Genomic DNA, 22,280 nt, shown 5'->3' on the forward strand with positions numbered 1-22,280 from the left:
TGGGTTTAGATGAACTGTTTAATGTTTTGTACAATAATCCATCGACTGAAAAGTGACATAACTTTGTCCATTGCATATTTAGCTCATAGTCACTATATCAGGGATGTCAAACTCCAGTCCTCGAGGGCCGGCATCCTGCATTTCTTTGTTGTTTCCCTGTTCCAACAGTTGATTCACCTGTGCAGCAGCTCATCAAGCTCTCCAGAAACATGCTAATCACCTGATAATTGAAATCAGGTGTGTTGAAACAGGAAAAACACTAAAACAGGTGGGATAGCGGCCCTCGAGGACCAGAGTTTGACACCTGTGCACCGTATGAAGAATCTTCCCATTTCTTGAGATCTATTAAGTGTTTGTAAAGGCCTAATATTGAATCAACTAATAATCTTGAAATTCACTCCATCCTCTTTTAAAGAAGAGAAACAGGTATTTATTTGGTGAAAGGTTTCATAGTAACAGCACCAGGTGTTCAGCTTAGATTAATTTAAAGGGTTAAAAAGTTTTGGATCAGCAAACTTGGACCTCCTTGCCACCATGTTTTTATAATTAGTAAATAAATGTTTGAGCATGTTGGAACATCATTTGGAGAAATTTTTAATGGCACATGAAGCTTTACGCTCCATAGCTTAAGGGCAGGTTGACACAGCTCTCAATATTTATTCATATTCTCAGTTCTGGCAGAAAAATGCAAAAAAAAAAAAAACAATAATTGATATCTAAAGTGTAAATAAAAAACTAATGTCATTGAAAAGCCAGACTATAGCATGATTATAAGTGATAAGTGTTTATGTATTTAAGATACATGCACCTATGTTTGAAACATGGATGAGGTGCTGAGTAATGTTGGGGATCTGCATTGCTGACCCGATAATATAAAGGTGCTGATCTATTTTGGCTCCACAGCTGTGGCTGCTATCTGGGATTACAGTGCTGAAAAACGTGTGAAAGCAGGTCAACGGGCATCACGTTGGTTTAAGAGGTCTGGTATTCAGGACAGGAAGGAGAGGCCCTCGGATCGCGGTCGTTAAGTTCTTCACTCCAGTGTTAGGACGTGGTGTCAGGGTGATAACCTGCAAGTGTTTTATACCACATTTATGACTTTGTATAAGAAGATAGACATTTTTTAAGCTGTGAATCAAAGTTTTTCTATCTATGGGCCAGTCTTCAAACATCCTCGCATGAAACTGATGAGTGTTGGTTTCCTATGTTTCAGCAAGCACCAATAAAGTATTTCCAATTCCAGACATTTTCCTGTTCTTGTTTCTGCAGGTGCGCAAACACATAAACGACTTGTACGAAGACTTGCGAGATGGACACAACCTGATCTCCCTGTTGGAGGTTTTGTCTGGAGACACACTGGTGAGTTCATGTTCTTTTGTCTGTTTTCTTCCTTTTTAACGGCGTTCCTTAAAAAAGATTTTTAACCACAAGGAACCTATCAGTGTGGAGATTGAGGGCGTTATCCCTCATCTTGTGCAGCTTTTTCACAATGAAGACACTGGCAATTTCCTTTTCACGTTCATGTAACTGATGGTGGGAGGGAAGAGGGAATCCTGGGATTTTACCATCTGTGATCAGATCTGGTGTTTTGGCATCAACAACGCCCACTCATAAAGTGAAGATTAAATGAAATTGAAGCCTCAATGAGACAGAAACGTATTTGGCAGCCACTGATTGTGCAAGCTGTCCCACTTAAAAGACAAAGAGAGGTCTGTAATTTCTAATATTTACAGTTAAACTGTGAGAGACAGAATGTAACAAAAACTAAATCCAGGAAAGCACATTGTCTGATTTGTGTAATGATGCAGAAATGGAGTATTTTTCAATAACAAAAGACCACCTCAATACTTTATTATGTAGCCTTGGTTGGCAATGACAGGGGTCAAAAGTTTCCTGTAGGTCTTAACCAGGTTTGCACACACTGTAGCTGGTACTTTGGCCCATTCTTCCTTGAAGATCTTCTCTAGAGCTGTAATGTTTCGTTGCTCCTTCCACAGGTATCTATTGGATTGAGGTCTGGAGACTGGCTAAGCCATTCCAGAACCTTGAAATGCTTCTTTGTAGCCACTCCTTTCTTTCCTAAGCCCCCTTCAGACAGGCCATGAAAAACGGAAATGTTCCGGACTCTGTCCGTAAGACCTTTGTGTCTGAATACAAACATCCGTATAACGTGTTGCGGAATTTATCCGGACGAAGCCCCTAGTAACAGGTCCGGACTTGTTACGGACAGGGTGGCTGCTTCAGACTGGTGAGGTAGAGTTCAGGACAAGGGGGAGGGGGAGGAGAAGGGGACCGGGGGACGCTGTGCGCACCTAGATAACTCGCTCCTGTAGCATGCGGCGAACCACGGCAGCTCGCCTCCTACGGTACCGCCTAGACGCGCGACGGAGCGCTTCACACCGCTTCAGTGATTCCTTTAACCATTGAGCTTCATCATCCAGGTCTCTTATGCGTCTTCGTGTGCGCAGAATTATGCTTAAGCGCCTCGTGATTTTTATCTTGAGAGGCGCTATAGAAATGATATTTTCTTCTTCTTCTTAACATAAGTCCGACCCCCCCCCCCCCCCCCCCCCCCCCGCAGCCGTCAGACATCTGGAACTTTTCCCTGCTGTGTGAACGCAGCCGAAAGGACAAGTTCTGGTACAAAAGTGGTGTGTCTGAAAACACAGTTCTGGTTAAAAACCGGATTGAATTGTCCGCATATGTTCCAGAATGTCTATCTGAAAAGGGCTCTAGTGAGTTTGTGATCACTCAGTGCATTTACACGTGCACCAGAAAACAAACTGTTGCCCTAAACAGACTTGCGTAATAAAAAAAAAAGATGCATGTAAACCCATTAGTCTTGCTGAAGGTGAACTGGTTCCAATCATGCTGAAGCACCCAGATAATGCGGTAGGTACCCGACTTCATCTGCATGTATGGCTCGGTCAAACTGGTACTGGTTACGTCCGTCAGTTACAAGACTGTGGAAGCAATCTTCTGATAATACCATCACCACAAAGTAGGGATGGGTACCTTTGACATTTGAATCGATTCGGTACTAATTCTCGGTACCTAGGAATCGATACCGGTACTTAACGGTACCAATTTTTGATACTTTCGAGTGTTTAATATTTTAATTATCTTTTAAAATTAAATATATATTTTCTCAATATATAACCAAATTTGATAAATATCACGATAAATAACATACAACTGTTTGTATTTTAACATTGTCCTTGTAGTTTTATAAGCTGATAATTAAACTGAAGCAAACATCTTTACTGTGAACTAAATTTATTGTGTATCTTCATTCCTTTTGCCGTCTTTTTTCATTTGATTTTTCCTACTGGGAAGTTAGAATTTCCGAGGAGAATGCAAACCCACCATTAGCTGATAACAATGGTGGCAATGGAAGCTAACATATCAAGCTAACATTATCTTAAACAGTTTATTTAACTGCTGGAGCAGATTAAAACGATGATACCTCACACTTAGATCGTTGTCATTGGTTTCATCTTCACCCAATCACCCGTCGCATTTAGGAAAGTGAAGCCAAACTTTAGAGCACGTTCATGTTCTTCTAGCCGGAGATTCGGAATTCCGAGGAGAAAGCGAACGCACCATTAGCGGAACGGAAGCTAACATATCAAGCTAACGTTATCTTAAACATTTTTTTTACCTACCGGAGCAGATTAAGATGAGGATGTCTCACTTAGATCGTTGTCGCTGGTTGCATCATCACCCAGTTACCCATCACATTTAGTGAAGAGGACCCAGGCTTTAGCGTGCATTCTTTCTGCCATACTGCTCTGTTTACAACTGGCTTGCAGCGACCAACGACATAACACTCTTGCGCATGTGCAGCTGTCTAGGCAAGTTCTCGTTATGAAGGACGGGTACCGAAACAAGGCACCATTTCAAATGAAGTGAATCGGTGCTCAGTCGGTACTGTGGAATTCGGTCGGTACCTTAAAAAGTACCGAATTCGGTACCCATCGCTACCACAAAGTAACACGTGTAACACCATCACACAGGACAGTACGTACCAAATAAGCTGTTCTGCAGCGTTGTTGTCCATTTCTTCGGCCATTGTGCATATCCTGTTTTAACTTTGTCTGCTTCACTCCCGCTTGTGTCTGTTTACTAGTTATGTTGCTACAAGAATGCCGACATGAGTGGAACAAACTTCATTTGGGGGCATGGTTTTCTAACATACATATAAGCTAGGATAACGGCTCCTAGTTTATTACTTTAAATCGACGTAGATGTGCTTGTAAACACAGTAATTGTCATGTTGGAAGATCCAGCCATGTTTCATCGTCAATGCTCTCACTGAAGAAGGTTTTTGCCCAAAATCTCATTATGCATCAGTTGTTCTGTCACCTTTGCAGAAAAGCAGCCCCAAAGCATAATGTGTCCATCCCTATTCTTCACAGAGGGCGTGGTGTTCTTGGGATGCAACTCAGCATTCTCTCCCCTCCAAACACAGAGAGAGGCATTTTTACCAAAGACATTTACCCAGTCTTGTTCAGGTGTGCAGTCTTGTCTCCCGGGCAGCTGTAGCTCAGGAGGTAGAGCAGGTTGACTACTGGAGGACTGCGGGATGGATCCCAGCTTCCGCCGGGGGTATTCTACTGTTGTGTTCTTGGGCAAGACCCTTCACCCAACTTGCTTATGTTGGTGGTGGTCAGAGGGGCCGATAGCCTAGGGTTGAACGATCAATCGTTTTTGTACCGAAATTGCGATTTCAAACTGCACGATCACGTGACCGTCAAAGCTGTGGTTTTAGTGGTTTTGACTGATCCAGGATCAGTTGTGTAACTTTTTTTTTACATCCGAGGTTTTCCCCCTGTGTTATGGCGGTGGCAAAAGCCAGCGTGGGAGAGGAGGGTGGGGTGTACCGTCCAGAGCCAAGCCCAACTCCACAGCTGACAGAGCTGCATGTTCAGGTTATTTTCCCCGTTTTATGTTCCGCCACACACAGCGTTGCTAGAGCCAATAATAATGGCACCGTAGGTGAGCCCAGGACAGAGAGAGAAAGAACGTAGTTGAGTAGGGGAGAGAGAGACTCTTCCCACATCGGAGCAGGTTCAGGCTGACTTCTAAAGCTTGGTTTATGCTTCATCAGCGCGAGTGCAGAGTCGCACACTTTAGTTGACTCGAAAGTTTAACTTCTCTTTTAAAAATGGTTTGAATGTTTCTGATGACACACGTTAGTTCAAACAAGCTAAGGAGTAAGAATGTGTGCGTCTATCTCACGGAACTGACGTTTTAGTGAGGAAAAACTATCAGACGGCTTCGAAAAACGGGAAGCCAACCTGCCTTGGTAATGCAGGGAAAACCGTGTGCATTTAATTATTTAATACATTTATTTCTACCTACAGATTTCCTCCAGGCATTTTTGGAGTAGAACATGTTTTAATAAAGCTCCTCTCTAGATAAAAATCACAAGCAAAAGTTGCTTCACAAACATAAAAAAAGATAATAATGGGAGAAGATCTTAATAGCTTTAACTGTTTTTATTGTATGATTAAATAGTAAATATTAATGTGAATGATTTATTGAACAAGATTAGAATCTAGACCATCTTTTCATTTAATCTACAGGATGGCTTGGCAGGCTAGTGTTGGACATTTGTTTGCAGAAAATCGTGAATTGAACCAAAATTGCGATTTCTGCTAGAAAAATTGCAATTTAATCTTTTCCTAAAATCATTCAGCCCTAGCCTCGCCTTTGTCAGACTGCCCAGGATGACAGTGGCTACATAGTAAATTACCGTCACCGACAGTGTGTGATTGTGTGAATAATGGAAAGCACTCTGAGCGCCTTGAAAAGCTCCTTAAAAATCAAATCCATTATCTATTATTCAGGTGTCCTGCCTTGAAATTTTCATCTTGAGAAGCGATATTTAAAAAAATGTTTCTCCTTCTTCTTAGACCGCTTCTCTGGTATTGGTCATGGTGGAGGTTGGAGTCTGACTGTCTGAAGGTGTGGACGGGTGTCTTTTATACAGATAACAAGTTCAAACAGATTCCATTAATACATGTAACTAATGGAGGATAGAAGTAGCTGGTCTGTGAGGGGCAAATATCTTGTTTTTTTGTAGGTGCTATATACTTGTTTCTATACAAAATCCTTCTTACTCTCTAATCCTGCGGTGTGATATTTTTTTATATTTCTTTTCTCATGGTTGAAGTGTACCTATGATGAAAATTACAGACCTCTCATCTTTTTAAGTCAGACAACTTGCACAATCAAAAGCTGCCTAATACTTTTTTCCCTGCATTTTAAGTAGTTCCATGAAAAAATTAGAAATGATCAGTTTGTGCTTTTATTTGATGTGATATGTGTTATTTTATGCAATATGAACAAAGATGATCATCTTGCATATTTAGGTTAATTTCAAAATAAAATTAGAGATGTTTTTTTTAATAGGGTGTGGGTTCAAAATGTCAGATAAAATAAAGTTTTTTTTAAAAATTCCATTAATGAAAGTTAAAGAGTAGGGAAATTACCTCTGTGGTTTCCATCTGATGTTTTTAAACAACATCTTGACATCCAGTAGTGTCAAGCTTTCCAACCCACTATCTGCTCAGTGTTGGCGTGAAATTCAATTAAATTCAGGTGGCAAAATATCCATCAGAGTGATTAATTTAGCAAAGTTTGAATTTTTGAAAAATGTTGGGAAAATGGAAAAAATGTCTTGTAACCACTATTTGCTGCATTAGCTGGCAAAAGAAAATTGACGGTGAAAGGTCTCAGATCTATGTCATACTGTAAGCTAGCATTCGTGGACTTGCCCATCTTGACTCATGGCCAGGGACGGCTGGTTTAATTTAACATCCAGGACAGAGCAGAGCGCCCCTCTGCTAGTTTAAGCTAACTGTTAGCATTAGCAACTCCACAACATGGCAGAACTCCTTGAGGCTTATGATATTTATGGAGAAAACATTAACTTTGCTGAGCAAATGGAGGCAGTGGAAGAGTCATGTTGCTGTTAGCCAATCAGAGGCAAGATGTAAGAATTTCATGAATAATAATGAGTAAGCATTTTTCTGCAACTCTCCACTCATGTAACGTTCCTCAAACAGGAGCGCCAGAGTTTTTTTCCACAGAGAACGACCCACATAGCATTCATTAATATTCGATACAGCTGTATCAAAATTTTTACTTCCTCCACATTTTACCATGGTGTATGGTATTACTGGGACTAATTAAAAAAATGACGATGTAATCCTGAAGTGGAATTACCAAACTGTTGGTTTGGACCTTCGCCGTTCGCTCCTGTGACGATGGGGCCTGCGTCTTTCCAGGTCATCTTTTGTTTGCACAAATGACCCTATCAGTGTTTACCAGCTCTTCTTTATCATTTCCTTCAAACCCGAACACTCTCGTTACGTTTCCTCCTCGCTGTCACGTGATGATATCATGTTCATAAACTTTATGGAACGTCTCCAAAAGTTGGATGAAACGTTTGATACTATTTAAGTAAAACAGAAAATTCAACCACACATCTGTTCTATACATTAAATGACTTTAATTTATCTTTTTAATTAATTAATTTTTTCAATCCTTGCCTCCTACGTGCACTGCATTTTTTTCACGATGGTATTGGAACTGACAACACTGCTATTTTTTAACACCGGCTGTATTACGGTAATGCGGTAATCCCGCCCAAGCCTAAACCACAGCAGGTGTTTCAGCAAAACAAGGCAATGAGAGATTTTAATGTATGCGTCCAAAAGTGTCATCAGTAGGTTAGACTTGTTGGAAATGTACAAGATTCTGTCCTTCCATTGTTTTACTAACTCAGGCTGCGTTTTTCATGCGTTACAAAATTAGTGAGTTGTGAAGATCATCACAAACGATAAGTTCAGTTTCCTGTCAGCCAAACCAGCAAAGACTGATAATTACTAAAATGCTGTAACATCATTTCATTTGTGTGTTTTTAATGTAAAACAAAGAATCTCAGCTGTTTCCTCCACAATCCCTCACTGTGACTTTTAGTAGCTATTCATTTTTCTATTGACATCTTTCTGTCTCCGCCATCGTCTCTTCATTCTTGTACTGGGTCCTGTCCATTGTCTAACTCTTTATGATTTGGTTGGTGTGTGTGTGTGTGTGTGTGTGTGTGTGTCTTCCTTTTCACCCTCATGTATTGCCCTTTTTGCTGAAAAAGCCAAGGGAGCGTGATTTTCTGAAGACCTTGCGGTTGGTGAGTGGGACAGAAGCATGTACAGTTGAGCAGCATGGAGACTCGGTGGATGATGATAAGGGGGTACGTGTGGTTTGCCACCCCCTCACCCCCCACCCCCACCCGCAGCATCCTCTCTTGAAACAGACTAATTAAAAGCGTGTTGTGGCCTTTTGAATTTAAAAATAAATCCTCACATATGTTGTTCTTACAGCAGTTCTCCATCCTTGCTGTAGCATTTACTGCAGCATGTTGTTATCATTAATGATCACTTTTCTTTTTTTCTTTTTGATTAATTGATTGACGATTGATTTTGTCACATAATGCATACATGCATAATCAAAAGACCCATGCAGCTGCATGTTTTTGGGAAATATATTTTAAGGTCAGTGATGGAGATCATCTTAGCAAATCGAATGTATTTTAAGTCTCAGATAATATGATAAAAGAACATTTATCTCTTTATAAAGTGTGGGTCTTTGCATCCATTTCATTAGATTTATTCATCTAGCGCCATATATGGATTCATTTTAAGTCTCTCTAGACCTACAGTGGGGCAAAGAAGTATTTAGTCAGGTTTGTGAGGGTTCTCCCACTTAAAAAGATGAGAGGCCTCTAATTTTCTTCATAGGTATACATCTATGAAAGAAAAAAAATGAGAAGAAAAATCCAGAAAATCACATTGTCTGATTTTTTTAAGAATTCGTTAGCAAATTATGGTAGAAAATAAGTTTTTGATCTCCTAAAAACACACAATATTTCTGGCTCTCACAGACCTGTAACCTCTTCTGTCCTCCACTCGTTACCTGTATTAATGGCCCCTGTTGGAACTGGTTATCGGTATAAAAGACACCTGTCCACAACCTCAGTCACACTTCACTATGGCCAAGACCAAAGAGCTGTCAAAGGACAGAAACAAATTTGTAGACCTGCACCAGGCTGGGAAGACTGAGTCTGCAATAGGTAAGCCTCTTGATGTGAAGAAATCAACTGTGGGAGCAGTTATTAGAAAGTGGAAGAAATACAAGACCACTGATAATCTCCCTCAATCAGGGGCTCCACGCAAGATCTCACCCTGTGGGGTCAGAATGATCACAAGAACAGTGAGCAAAAATCCCAGAACGGCACGGGGGATCTAGTGAATGACCTGCAGAGAGCTGGGACCAGAGGATACCATCAGTAACACACTACGTCACCAGAGATACTGCAATGTCAGACGTGTCCCTCAGCTTAAACCAGTACATGTGCATGCCCATCTGAACTTTGCTAGAGAGCATTTGGATGATCCAGAAGAGGATTGGGAGAATGTCATATGGTCAGATGAAACAAAAATATAACTTTTTGATAAAAACTTTCCTCTTTATGTTTGGAGGAGAAAGAATGTGGAGTTTCATCCAAAGAACACCATAGCTACTGTAAAGCATGGGGGTGGAAACATCATGCTTTGGGGCTGTTTTTCTGCATAGGGACGATGACGACTGATCCGTGTAAATAACAGAATGAATGGGGTTGGGTATTGTCAAGGAGTGAAAACCTTCCATCAGAAAGAGCATTGAAGATAAAATGTGGCTGGGTCTTTCAGCATGACAATGATCCCAAACACGCCACACGGGTAACGAAGGAGTAATAAGAAGTATTTCAAGGTCCTGCAGTGGCCCAGCCAGTCTCCAGATGTCAGCCTCAAAAAATCTTTGGAGGGAGTTGAAAGTCTGTGTTGCCCAGCAACAGCCCCAAAACATCACGGCTGTAGAGGGGATCTGCATGGAGAAATGGGCCAAATATACCTAGCCTAGTGAACTAGACCAAATTCTTGCTTTGCAAAGAATGGTCTAGGCATGCTCCATTGGAACCTCTGCAGCTCCTACCAGGACGCTGGCTAGCCAATCACAGCTCTCCAGAGGGGTTTCAAACACACAAAGAGCTGTGATTGGTCCATAATGGTGGGCCAATCATAGTGCTCTATCTGCTTAGTGAACAAATCACAGAGCTTTATCCGCTTTGTGGGCCAATCAGGGCACTTTATATGCCTGGTGGGTGGGATGATGCAACAGAGTGAAGCAAGAGTATGTCACATTCATTGTCCAGTGGAATGCGGAGATCATTTGAAAGACAACGGTAGAACCCGCCCCACAACCGAGAGTCGTCAATGGAGCGTGGCCAGACTAAATAATACATTAAATAATACATTTAGTTTGGCTTGTCAGGCTAAAATATACCAGCAACAGTGTGTGAAAACCTTGTGAAGACTTTTGACCTCTGTCATTGCCATCAAAGGGTGTTTAACAAAGTCTTGAGATGGAATTCTTTTATTGACCAAATACTTATTTTCCACCATAAGTTGCAAAAAATTTCTTCAGAAAATCAGACAATGTGATTTTCTGGATGTTTTTCTCATTTTGTCTCATAGTTGAGACAAGATGAAAATTACTGGCCTCTCATATTTTTAAGTGGAAGTACTTGCACAATTGGAGGCAGACTAAATACGTCTTTGCCCAGCTGTACATGCTCATTTATAGAGCATGTGCTTTATTTATTTTTATATGTAATATTTTTTGCTTCTGAGGCCTCCTGAAGGACTTCTTGAGTTATAACTGCTTTCTTTAATTGAAATTGTTGGACTTATTTGCTGCAGGTCAGTTGATTCAAGTCTTCGGCTTCTGCTGCATTCTGACTTGAATGACTTTTCCATGTCATTTCCTCACATTGTGGCCCCTGAGCATTCATCAGCATTTGCTACAAACGTTCATAAAACACAGATTACTTATGGCACGACGAGCAGATTTATAATTAATTCAATTTATTGCATTTGGTTATCAGAGTTGCTTCTCTTTTGGGTTCGGAGGGTTGATGAAACAAGTTCAGAGCTGATCTGCACAGCTGGAAATGAAATGAGCTTGAGTGGACTTGTAATGGTTGCTGTGGGGAGACTTTTCCTTTCCTTATATGTGTTTTTTATTATTATCATTTTATTTCTTCACCATGTTGGCCAGTAAGAAGCATGTCTCGTGCCTTCCACGCTACTAATCATCACTGAAGCGTTTCTCTGGGATTGAGAAGTACCTGACTGACATAATCTGCTTTTCCTTGTTTCTGTCCACAGCCTCGGGAGAGAGGAAGGATGCGCTTCCACAGACTCCAGAATGTACAGATAGCCCTGGATTATTTAAAGAGGCGACAGGTAATAGTCTGACTTTATAGGATCACATAAGCCCATAGAAACATCTAGAACATGATCCACAGCAGGCACATGATCTAGCAGTTTGTGTGTGCAGCTGGACTGTGTTTGGGGATTTGCATCACATGGGATCACCAGCAAAATGCTTACTCAGAACCAGTGTAGCAACAAATCCACGTCACTGAGCAACGGCAGCAGCTCGCCTAATTAGCTGTGACTTGATGCTTTTCAGCATCCTTGAAGAGATTCATTTTCATTTTCTGGTTTTCCTGATAAAAACCTGAAAGTAGTAAATTCACATTCAAGGCGGGCTGACTACAAATCCCATCAGTGGGATTTTACAGCACTCTGATTGTCGTCCCCTCCCCCACTACACGCTGAGGATGCTGAGAGGAACACAGCCCGGTTCACCCGCAGCCAGATGTGACGTTATGCCGGAGACAAAGGGTTCATACACACCCGCTGACGAGTTGGCGGATCAGATATCCGAAACATCCATACCTCTTACACTTTTGTTAAACATCAAGCAATTTTTTAAAAAGCTGCTTTAAATCACTCCATGCAGCTGATTGATTCTAGCATTACGCATGATCAGGCTATAATAAACCATAACTGTGTTATAATTCTTATTTCTCCTTCATGCTTTATTTGAGTAAATATCCATCAGTGTGCTGAAATCTTGAGTCTGGAATGTGGTGAAATTATTTAAAGTATTTTTTAATTCTCAACAGTTAATTTCCCATACAACTCAGCCTTCCCCAAACAATACAATGGGATGATAGCGCCATCTTGTGGTGTTTGTTAAGCATCATGACTCATGACTCAGCTGAATCTACACAGTTACAATCACTTAGTGATGATTATAAAAATACACATTTTTATGCCATAAATGATCAGAGGCTGTATTCGAAGTGGTAAACAATGCTATTTTGAACAAAATGTTTTCATCTCCAGGTCAAACTTGTAAATATCAGGAATGATGACATCACAGACGGCAACCCAAAACTGACGTTGGGGTTGATTTGGACCATAATTTTGCACTTTCAGGTCAGTTTTTTCCTATTTTTTCCATTTTTTGGGCTTTATTACAGCTGATTTAAATTTAGGATTCATGTGCAACCCATTCTATAACTGGTTGTATACACATTATATATCAGCTTTTAAAACGTGGATTATTTTACACAAATTCCCTTTCTTTAGACACGTTTTAGTGTCTCATTGTTGCTTTTAAAATAAACATTTCTGCTTTTGACCACATGATGTCAAAGCTGTGCCAAAAACAGAACGTTGGAAAGAGTATGAAATGTGTTTTTTAATTTAAATGTGGCTGAGAAGTGTGTTATTATCCTGAAAACAGCTTTGTTATTCGTTTACTTAAGGAACTTTATGAAATTCAGACACAGAAAAAAAAGTTGTTTTATATAATATGTTGAATTTTCTGAAGAAAAAGTAATTTCTTGTGCACAAATGGTTGTAATTGGAGTTTTAAAAAGGAATATTTACTTTGTGAAGCAAGACAACTCTTGTCATGATTTGGCGCTTCATAAATAAACAGGACTGAACTGAATTAATATTTTGCTGAGCTGGTTTTCAGAATGCTGTTTTACTTTTCTCCCTCTGGGAGTTTTTATCATTTTTACACAAATCAGGTCAAGTCAGTCAGCCCGTGTGTGCATATGTACCTCCAGGTGTCTGCTGAGGTATTTAAGCACCTGTCTACATACATATATAGGTATACTTGAATGATTTTAAGGGATTCATTCACCCTCTCTTTCCCTGACAGTTTCCTGTAAGTTTTCATATTTTAACCACATTCCAGTTGTGAATCGGGAGAAAATGGCAATTATTGATCTTTCTTTAAGACTTTCAGTTTGTAAATGATGGTAGTGACTTGTTTAAGAAAGATCCTGCAAGCTACTGTAAATACAGTCAATATCATTTAGCCTGGACTGAAACATGCTGACAGGTAGCGTCCGTGATGATGCCAACACCTGCCACTGTCAGTCTCACGCAAGCCCCTGAGCGTGTGGTCGAGCAGCACGGGGGCCTGTTTCTTCTTGCTCTGCAGGGGCACTGGGGCACTTTAGGAGAAAGCCCTCAGCCTCGTTCTCTTTGAGCTTTATTAAAGAAGCACAGCTGACAGAAAGCTGACATGTAATAACAGAAGGCTATTTTTCTTTACTGGTTTTTATTGGACGACAGAAATTTTCAAGATTAGTTCCACAGGGGGTTGTCTTGGGGACGTGATGTTCAGGCTCTCCCTTGCAGCTGCAGGCCCAAATATTTGGCTTTATCTTTAATTTTTTTAAAGGGGCAATATCATGGAAACCCACTATTTGATATTATTTCCTCAATTTTGGGTGCATTTATGCACATTTTGAGTTTTACTTTGAAAATCTTGTTAAGTGTCAATGGAAACTTGTCTTGCCATCAGGCCCTGCTTATCTCCCCGGAGCTAGTCTCTGGTCAGAAACCTGCCCCCCCCCCCCCCCCCCCCCCCCCCCCCCGGCCAACTCAAAATATGTGGCTTAGGCGACTTGTGTAATGTGGTAGACTCGGTAGTCCAGTGGTTAGAGTGCTATGGCTGGCATGCAGTTTTGCGCAGGTTCACGTCTGAGCAGTAACTTTATTTTTTTGCTGCACTTGCCAGTATTATGTTTTTAACCCTTTATTGGTAATCCGTTTAAAAAGTAAGGACAAATCTGTTGGGTTTTTTTTTCATTCTTTGATTATTTAGCCAGTGTGAGTCCATGTGAGGTGAGCAGAGTAAATCAGCTAAAAGGCTGCTTGGGAATGACCAGATTCAAAGATAAGAGACATAAACTAGTCGGCAGAAAAAAAATCAATAAAACTAAAATATAAAAACATGAACTAAAATATAAAAACATGAAATCTACTTTAACTGGCTAGGTAAATTACCGCCGACACCACCAGGATTTGAACCTATGTCCGCACATGGCAAAACTTAGACAGCAAGCAGTCACCTTAACCGCTGGACTACCATAGCCTACACAACAGCTGACTCACCTAAGATGCTGTTTACACAAACAAAGTATTCAACATTGCATACAGTTATATTTTATCAAATACTGTCCCTACGTTTGCTCTGAAAGGTTTAAAATAGCATGATGTGGAACCTTTTAAAAATGCATCCTTTTTATTTGTCATCACCATCATCCTTTTCTTACTCCCGTGAAGTTTATTTGTGCATGAAACCACCGAGATTCCTGACTCTTTCAGCCTGACTGTAGTTTTTGCTTTGCATCTGAGCTGAGCTTACCACATCTTTGTCTGGACATTTGTTTTGTTCTTACCTTCTTCACATAAACACATGTTTATCAGTCATTCACTGGTAATAAAGCTCATCCAGAAAGAATGAAAGAAACTGGGGCAGCAGGTCAAGCTGGATATTTCCAACCAAGCCATTTTACTGATGTGAGCACTGAGATAACCTAATAATGCAATCCGATATTTATTTTACAGTCAGCTCTATTAACGGGAGGAGTTGTAGTTTGACCTGTTTTTTTTTTATCTCTGGATAAATAATTATATCTTACAGAGACATGGATGTTAGTTCTGCTGGGTCATGGCATCACATTTGTTCCCTGTCTTCCCAGAGCTGACCACGCCTCTGATTATTCCATTGTATGTAGCTTTAATACTCGACAAAGTGATGTCATGCTGCTGGGATTTGCCTCAGTGTCTGTGCAGCTCTGATTTCCTGAGACTCTCATTGGCCTTTCAAGATAAAGTTGCTGATTCAGAGTTTGTCATAACATGATAGGTGTAGCTAGCTGGCAGCCACTTGTATTTCAACGTTTTGTCACACACATTTAGTTTTTGTCACACCGTGCGGTGTGTCAGAATAGGAAAATGTTATTTGTGTGCTGTCTTTTGAAAATGCAGACTAGCCAGACTTAAACGGGTTTGTCTTCCAGTCTTTTCCATTCCTGCCCAGCTGAGAGCCTCAAGCACTCTGGCTATGTCGGTGTGTGCATTTATGGTATTTGCGCTGGATTAGCAAAGCTGTGGAAATGTTTCAAAGGTCAGAAAACATTCTAGAGAAAGAGGAGTGCAAGAGAGAAGTGCAGCGTGAGAAACGCTGACCGCTTCTCAACAGGGAGTCTAGCAGATGAAGTTCTGACTGTGAGGAGCTTTATGTCTCGCTGCCACTCAGCTGCAGCATTATGTTGTATTTGAACAGTGTTATAAAGGATTTCTGTCAGTGGGATTGTGGATTTCCAGACTGGCTGGAGTGCTCTGGATACATCGCCTGTTTGCTATTGGGAGTTTGGAGGACCGTTGATGGGTGACCAGCCATGGGAAATGTTTGTGGCTGTGTCCGGGTGCCTAAAGAGGAATGCTATGTTGATCCCAAAAAAGCTCCGTTAAACCCTGAATCTAAGCAGTTGAAAGGCCGGCGATATATTCAGAGGAAGAAGAGGAAATCTGAAGACTTTAACTTTTTAAGATCCATTGAAAATCCTGGAAGAGAAGAACAACGACCCAAAAACACCACCTGGAACCATGCTGGTCTTCAAGATGAACCGAGAGAGATCTCAGAGACTACCCAAGCAGAGGGTGATGAACTCTCATGTGTGGAGAATCGTCTATCCAGGCAAGGCAGCATCAGTACAGGAGTATATGTTGGAGAGGTTCCTGTTATAATCCACAGAGATTCTGGTAATCTACCTCTCATCACAACACTGGGACACGGGATGGAAATTTTGTCTGCAGACCGAGAAGACGATGATCTGAATGGGGCTGCTGTAGCACAAAAGCTGCATGGTATTAACAAAACTTCCAGGAGTATTTCATCTAAGAATAGTCTGCTGGCCAAAAAGCTGCTACAGCGACAGTTAAGAAGGGCCGTTAGCTTTGGAGCGGTGGAGCACATGCTACGGACTCTGAAAGGCAATGACAGACCTGGGACTGAGGAAATGTTTGCCAGGATTATATGTGGCTCTCAAGCACACAGGAGGAGGAGACGGAGGACCTACTCCTGCTCTGGTTACCTTGAGCATGATCTAACTTCTGCCAAGTGTGTTTCCACCCAACACGAGGTAAGACGAGAGTGTGCTATCTATAGCGGTCACTAAAAGTGACACAGTTCATAGTTCAAATCATTTTAATCACCAGATACCAGAAATAAAATATTTGGGTCGTGTCTAACCTTTTGATGTGGGGAGGGGGGGGGGGGGGGGGATTCACAGTTGAATAAGATGAGGTGTGATTGGAGAATAAACCTGAACATTAGCTAAAACAATTCTAAAACTCTTCCATGGCACTGAAAAGATGGAACTTTCTACCAGTTCAAACACGATTTTACATAGTAGATAATTAAGTGTGTTTAACCTTCTTCTATCCTGGTGTCATGGATTTTATCAATATGTTTATCAACAACCCATTTCCTGTAGTGAAGAGAGAAGGAGACAGTGATCATCAAGTCAAACAGTTATATCTGTGGCAAGATGCATGAAGCATAATGCCTCACAGACGAGAGAGAGAGAGAGAGAGAGAGAGAGAGAGAGAGAGAGAGAGAGAGAGAGAGAGAGAGAGAGAGAGAGAGAGAGAGAGAGAGAGAGAGAGAGAGAGAGAGAGAGAGAGAGAGAGAGAGAGAGAGAGAGAGAGAGAGAGAGAGAGAGAGAGAGAGAGAGAGAGAGAGAGAGAGAGAGAGAGAGAGAGAGAGAGAGAGAGAGAGAGAGAGAGAGAGAGAGTGTCTGTCTGTCTGTCTGTCTGTCTGTCTGTCTGTCTGTCTGTCTGTCTGTCTGTCTGTCTGTGTCTGTCTGTCTGTCTGTCTGTCTGGAATGTGTGTGTGAGTGGCATGTCTGGGTGTGTCTGCATGAGTGAGTGAGCATGCAGAGAGGCATAGAGCAATACATTTATACAAACAATTTACCATAACACCTGGTTTTCTGTCTTAAATCAAGAGATTGGAAGACTTAGTTGTGTTAAATCAATGAAGATACTATTGAATCTTTTCTTGTTTAGACGTATTGTGTTTGAAAATATTGATATTACAGTTTTGAACTCTCTGTTAAGAGTCTGGGATTTTTATTTTTTTTTTGCTTCTCTTCTTTGGCTTTCGTTTCTAAGATGGTGGATCCATTCTTACTATTGGTTCTCGTTTATACTTGCATTGTAGTATTTTTGGGTTAGCAGAACCATCAGTCTTGGTAACATATTCAGCTAGATTGAGCAAGTGAGTAGAGTCAGTTCTTCTATACAAACATGAAAAATGTGTCTTAAGGTAGAATTTGAGGGATCAAAGAGAACATTTGTAAACCTTTAAGTGCTGGGTGATTATTTCTCAATTCATGAATAAATGGATTTAGCAGATCTTTGATTAAGGCTTAACTTGTCAACTCCTAGCTGATTGGCGATGTAGGCTGATTCAATATGTTCATCTGCTTAAGCCATTTCTAGATTTAGGTCAATATTGCGGACATTGTTCAGATGTCATAAATGTAGCTCAAACCTGGTGAAACATGTGAAGAGTCAATGTTTGTGCGAGGTCACTGTGTTTATGAGTTATTATGGGGCTGTAAAATGTTGGGTAATCCATTATGCAACTGGGTCGTACAATGGTGAACTGCTACTTTTGTTTATGCATTGTCAGTATATGCCTCCATACATTGGAGCAAAAAAAAAAAAGATTTGGCAGTCACTAAAACATCAGTGTTGCAGAGCAAATGGAGGCAGTGGAAGAGTCACCTTGCTGTTTGCCAATTAGAGGCGAAATGTTCAAATATCATGAACACTAACAAAAGGGTCTCCAAATTAGGTTCATACCGAAAACTGGTGTTTATTTCCGTTATGATGTGAGTCTTTGGTCTTTATATACCGTTATGTTGGTGAAGACCATCTGAACGGTTTACAGTGGGAAAATGTTTCAGCGGGGACTGATTTTACTGCTACACACCGACATCACAAGATGTTTGAAAAGTAATTAGCATTTAGTATGCTAACCATAAAGCAAGCAGAGGTAACTGGGCCAAAAACGCATGAAAGTGCAAGTGTCCATCACACGAAAAAGTAAATGGTAACATACAAAAGATGCATAGTTGGCGTGTTGTCCACATGCTGTTTCACACTTTTGGCTAAGGCCAGACTAGCCTTGGTTGTTTACCTCGCTGCTAATTGGCTGCCAAGACTTAGGGTTGAACCAATGCACAAGGATGAAACAGTGTATTTTTTTATGATACTATCTTTTGAAATCATTGAAGTGTAAAATATGTGATGATGACCATACTTTCACAAACAGTTATTACTCTAAACGATTTAATTGTTCTGATGTTTTTCTTGCTAACAGATGTATCCTAGCAAACAAAAAATACACATCTGGTGCTTTTTTGGGCAGAGTGTTGTATGGAAAAATAGTAAAATACCATAAAACCCATATCATTTATTAAAGGAGTTTAACACTGAAAAACATTTTTAAATGATTATTTCTAATTATAATCAGTCACTCTGAGTTTTTCATGCAGGCTGAACATGAAAATGGTCTCCTGCACCTATCTCCTGCACTAGCTTCTGATAGAAAATAGACGGTGAAACTCTAGGATTTAAAAAGCCGGACAGATCTACATCACACTGTCACAACAGTCTTGGACTCACCCATCTTGACTCGCGACGGGGAAGGCTGTTGTTGTTTTAGCATCCAGCAAACAATAGATAATGTGTTGACTAGCAGAAGCTAACTGTTAGCATTAGCAACTCCACCACCTGGCAGAAGGTCAGCCGGGCTTGTTATTTGGGAGATAAAACATCAGTGTTGAAGAGCAAACTGAGTCTGTGGTACAGTCGTATTCCTGTTGCCCAATCCATGCCCAAATATCAGGAAATAAGAGTCCAAATCCTGTTGTGTTCTACCACTCTCTCCTCCAGCTGACTCCTGAGCTGATACAGGTGCTTCTGGGCTTTTTTCTCCCCCAGAGTAGGACTTACAAGGCATTCATTCCTACTAGAGACTGCTGCAAATGTATTGATTAAATGACTGTATGTCTTTTAAAATGACAAATGTATTGAAGTAACCAGTGTAGGCTGTCTTTAAAGCTTCCTTCTGGAGTATTTCTCTTATCCAATGGCACCATCTAGTTGCTAACAAGCGTATCACACTAAAACACTTTTCCTCAGTTTTTTTTAAGATGGCTACTTTACATTTCTGTTTATAAATGTGCTTCTGTAGCCGACAAACAGAACTAAAACACGTAGTTTTACGAGTATTATTCTCATGTCATGCTGTGTTTTCATATATTTATATTTTAGAGACTCACTTGTCTGTGAAAAGTTCATCAACTCTGCATCAGCCGAGGTATTCCTTAAATTAGAGGCGTCTTAAGTGGTAGTCTAACGCTATTGGTTAGTTCTGGTCGGCGCTCAGTTTCCTATTACATGGAGTTCTGCCGGGCAGGGGGCGTGCTTAGCAAAAAAATAAAAAATAAATAAATAAGACGTATTGCTTATATTATATCACAGTACATAAGATAATCACTTTTACGTATTTCTGACAAATCATACATCATTTTTGAAAGAGGATAACTCCGGAAAGCAGCTTTACGTATGAAAGGACAAATAATTCACAATATATATATATGACTATGTATGATATTTGGGCATGGATATATATATATATATATATATATATATATATATATATATATATATATATATATATATATGTATATATATATATATATATATATATATATATATATATATATATATATATATATATATATCCTTCTGGTAATAATAGGAAGGATAATCAGAGTTTTTCATGCAGGTTGAACATGAAAATAGTTTCCTACACCTATCTCCTGCATTGGCCTTGGACAGAAAACAGATGTCGAAACTGTAGGATTTGAAAAGCTTGACAGATCTATGTCAAGACGTTGTTTAGCCTCCCCCAACTTGGCTCGCGACCGGGAAGGCTGTTATTATTTTAGTGTCCAGAATCTGCGGAGAATGTCTTGGCTAGCAGAAGCTAACTGTTAGCCTTAGCAACTCAACCGCATGGCAGAAGCTCCTTCAGGATTGTGTTATTTGTGGAGATAAAACATCCTTGTCACAGAACAAACAGTGGTAGAGGTGTGTTGCTGTTATCCAATCCGAGGCAAAATGTCCAAATATCAAGAAATAAGACTCCATATCTGCCGCGTTAATCTCTCCTCTGATGTGACAGACTTGTTCTTTGCTGATTCTGGCATTTTTGTGCTTTTTTTTGCCCCGAGTTCGGCTTACAAGGCGTTCATTCGTACCATAGATCACTGCAAATGTATTGATTAACCAAGTTTCCCCACACCTTTTAACACTTGCATAATGATGTGTTGTTAAATTTCTTGGCAGATCTCTGAGATCCATGTCACAGGAGAGTCAGAGGACATGACAGCCAAGGAGAGACTACTTCTGTGGTCCAAACAGATAACAGATGGCTATGTAGGTGTACGATGTGAAAACTTCACAACATCCTGGAGGGACGGGAGGCTGTTTAATGCTATCATTCACAAATACAGGTACTAGTTTGGAGAACAGCCACGTTATTGCTGTTTATTAGTATTTAATCTCACCCTGTTTATCCAGTATCTTACCTCACCAGAATCACGTGATTTGAGTCAACTTGCCATTCTCTTCTTTCTCTTTTCCTTTGTCCTGCAGACCAGATCTGGTTGATATGAGGCGTGTGTCGGCGCAGACCAACCGCTCAAATCTGGAGCAAGCCTTTAATGTAGCTGAACAGCTGGGGGTGGCCCGGCTGCTCGACCCTGAGGGTGAGATCTGTACACGGTGTCCTGTTTGCTTTGCTTCTGAAAACACCGTGGAGGCTCGAGAGCCTTTGTGCTATAAATTGTGAAGCTTGGAATTTAGCTTGAGGAAGAATTCCTCAGTTTGGTGTAGTGAAAAAGAAAGCACACTTTCTTTCAGTTTGACGGTTTTAAATATCAGGACTTAATGAAAAAATGAACTGGTTCCTTCCTGTTTTTAAACTAAAGATAACACAACTTCAGAAAACAAGAAAACAGGACATTAGATTCTGTCGTTATATCACTCGTCGCAAAAACACTCAAGGAAACTACATCTGGAGAAACCAGAAGATCTCTGAGACAATCCTCTTTGTATATCAGGTCAAAGATCAAAGTTTGGCAGTAATTCACACTCCTACATACAGATCACATGCAGGAAGTAAAGGTCTTCAATGCAACTGTTGAGCATGGTGGCGGAGTAGTCATGATTTGGGCTTGTTTATTAGTTTATTTTTTTAACAATGAAGTAGGTTGACCCAGAACTTCCCCATAGTTAGTAGTCCATGAATTTAAGCTTGAGTCATGCATTTTGACTATAATCCCAAACTCTTCAACAATACCACAACAATTATTGTTCTAAATTCGGATTGGCAGAGGAAGAAAATAATCAAGGTGTTGGACTAGTTCAGTCAGAAGTCCAAACCTGGATATGTCTGATGTTTGGCGAGGCTTTAGGAAAACTTTTAAACCTCCATAAACCAAATGTTTTAGGAGAGTGGATAGTGGTAGCTTCATGTTGATGTGAAAGGCTGATAGTCACACATTTAGTTATTTAGTAGCTGTGTAAATTTTACATTCTCCTGCAACTTGTTCAGATGTGGTGTGATTTAATGCATTATTGATTTAGTAGAAACCGAAAGGATTACAACTATTTTCAGGTTTGTAAAGCCTAGGCATTGAAGTGTGTGGGCTTTCATTCCCTTCATGTCACAGTAACTCATTGACGTTTTTTTTTCTACATTTGTGAACTTATAAATTTTATCTCACCAGATGTTGATGTACAGTCACCTGATGAGAAATCAGTGATCACATATGTCTCAACACTGTATGACGCCTTCCCCAAAGTACCTGACGGGGTGGATGGAATAAATCCTAATGTAAGTGAATAGGGCTGGTGAAAACAGGA

The 22,280-nt window shown here is 40.4% G+C and overlaps 1 protein-coding gene across 34 annotated transcripts in view; it reads left to right on the plus strand.

Moving 5' to 3' along the window:
* The window catches only part of dst (dystonin), a 145,719-nt gene that overhangs the window by 36,197 nt on the left and 87,242 nt on the right, over nucleotides 1-22,280 (plus strand). For 21 of the 34 annotated variants that reach the window (XM_070542442.1, XM_070542447.1, XM_070542443.1 and 18 more), the window contains 7 exons: nucleotides 1,270-1,359; nucleotides 8,162-8,260; nucleotides 11,277-11,354; nucleotides 12,306-12,398; nucleotides 20,700-20,866; nucleotides 21,009-21,121; nucleotides 22,145-22,251. In XM_070542442.1, coding sequence (XP_070398543.1) covers nucleotides 1,270-1,359; nucleotides 8,162-8,260; nucleotides 11,277-11,354; nucleotides 12,306-12,398; nucleotides 20,700-20,866; nucleotides 21,009-21,121; nucleotides 22,145-22,251 — 747 coding nt within the window. Of the gene's footprint in view, nucleotides 1-1,269; nucleotides 1,360-8,161; nucleotides 8,261-11,276; nucleotides 11,355-12,305; nucleotides 12,399-15,448; nucleotides 16,415-20,699; nucleotides 20,867-21,008; nucleotides 21,122-22,144; nucleotides 22,252-22,280 lie in introns of those variants that run through there. The other 13 variants (XM_070542446.1, XM_015944210.3, XM_070542466.1 and 10 more) reach the window with 3 other exon arrangements.

This window comes from Nothobranchius furzeri, chromosome 12 (genome assembly GCF_043380555.1).
Source record: "Nothobranchius furzeri strain GRZ-AD chromosome 12, NfurGRZ-RIMD1, whole genome shotgun sequence".
Classification (NCBI taxonomy): Eukaryota; Metazoa; Chordata; class Actinopteri; order Cyprinodontiformes; family Nothobranchiidae; genus Nothobranchius; species Nothobranchius furzeri.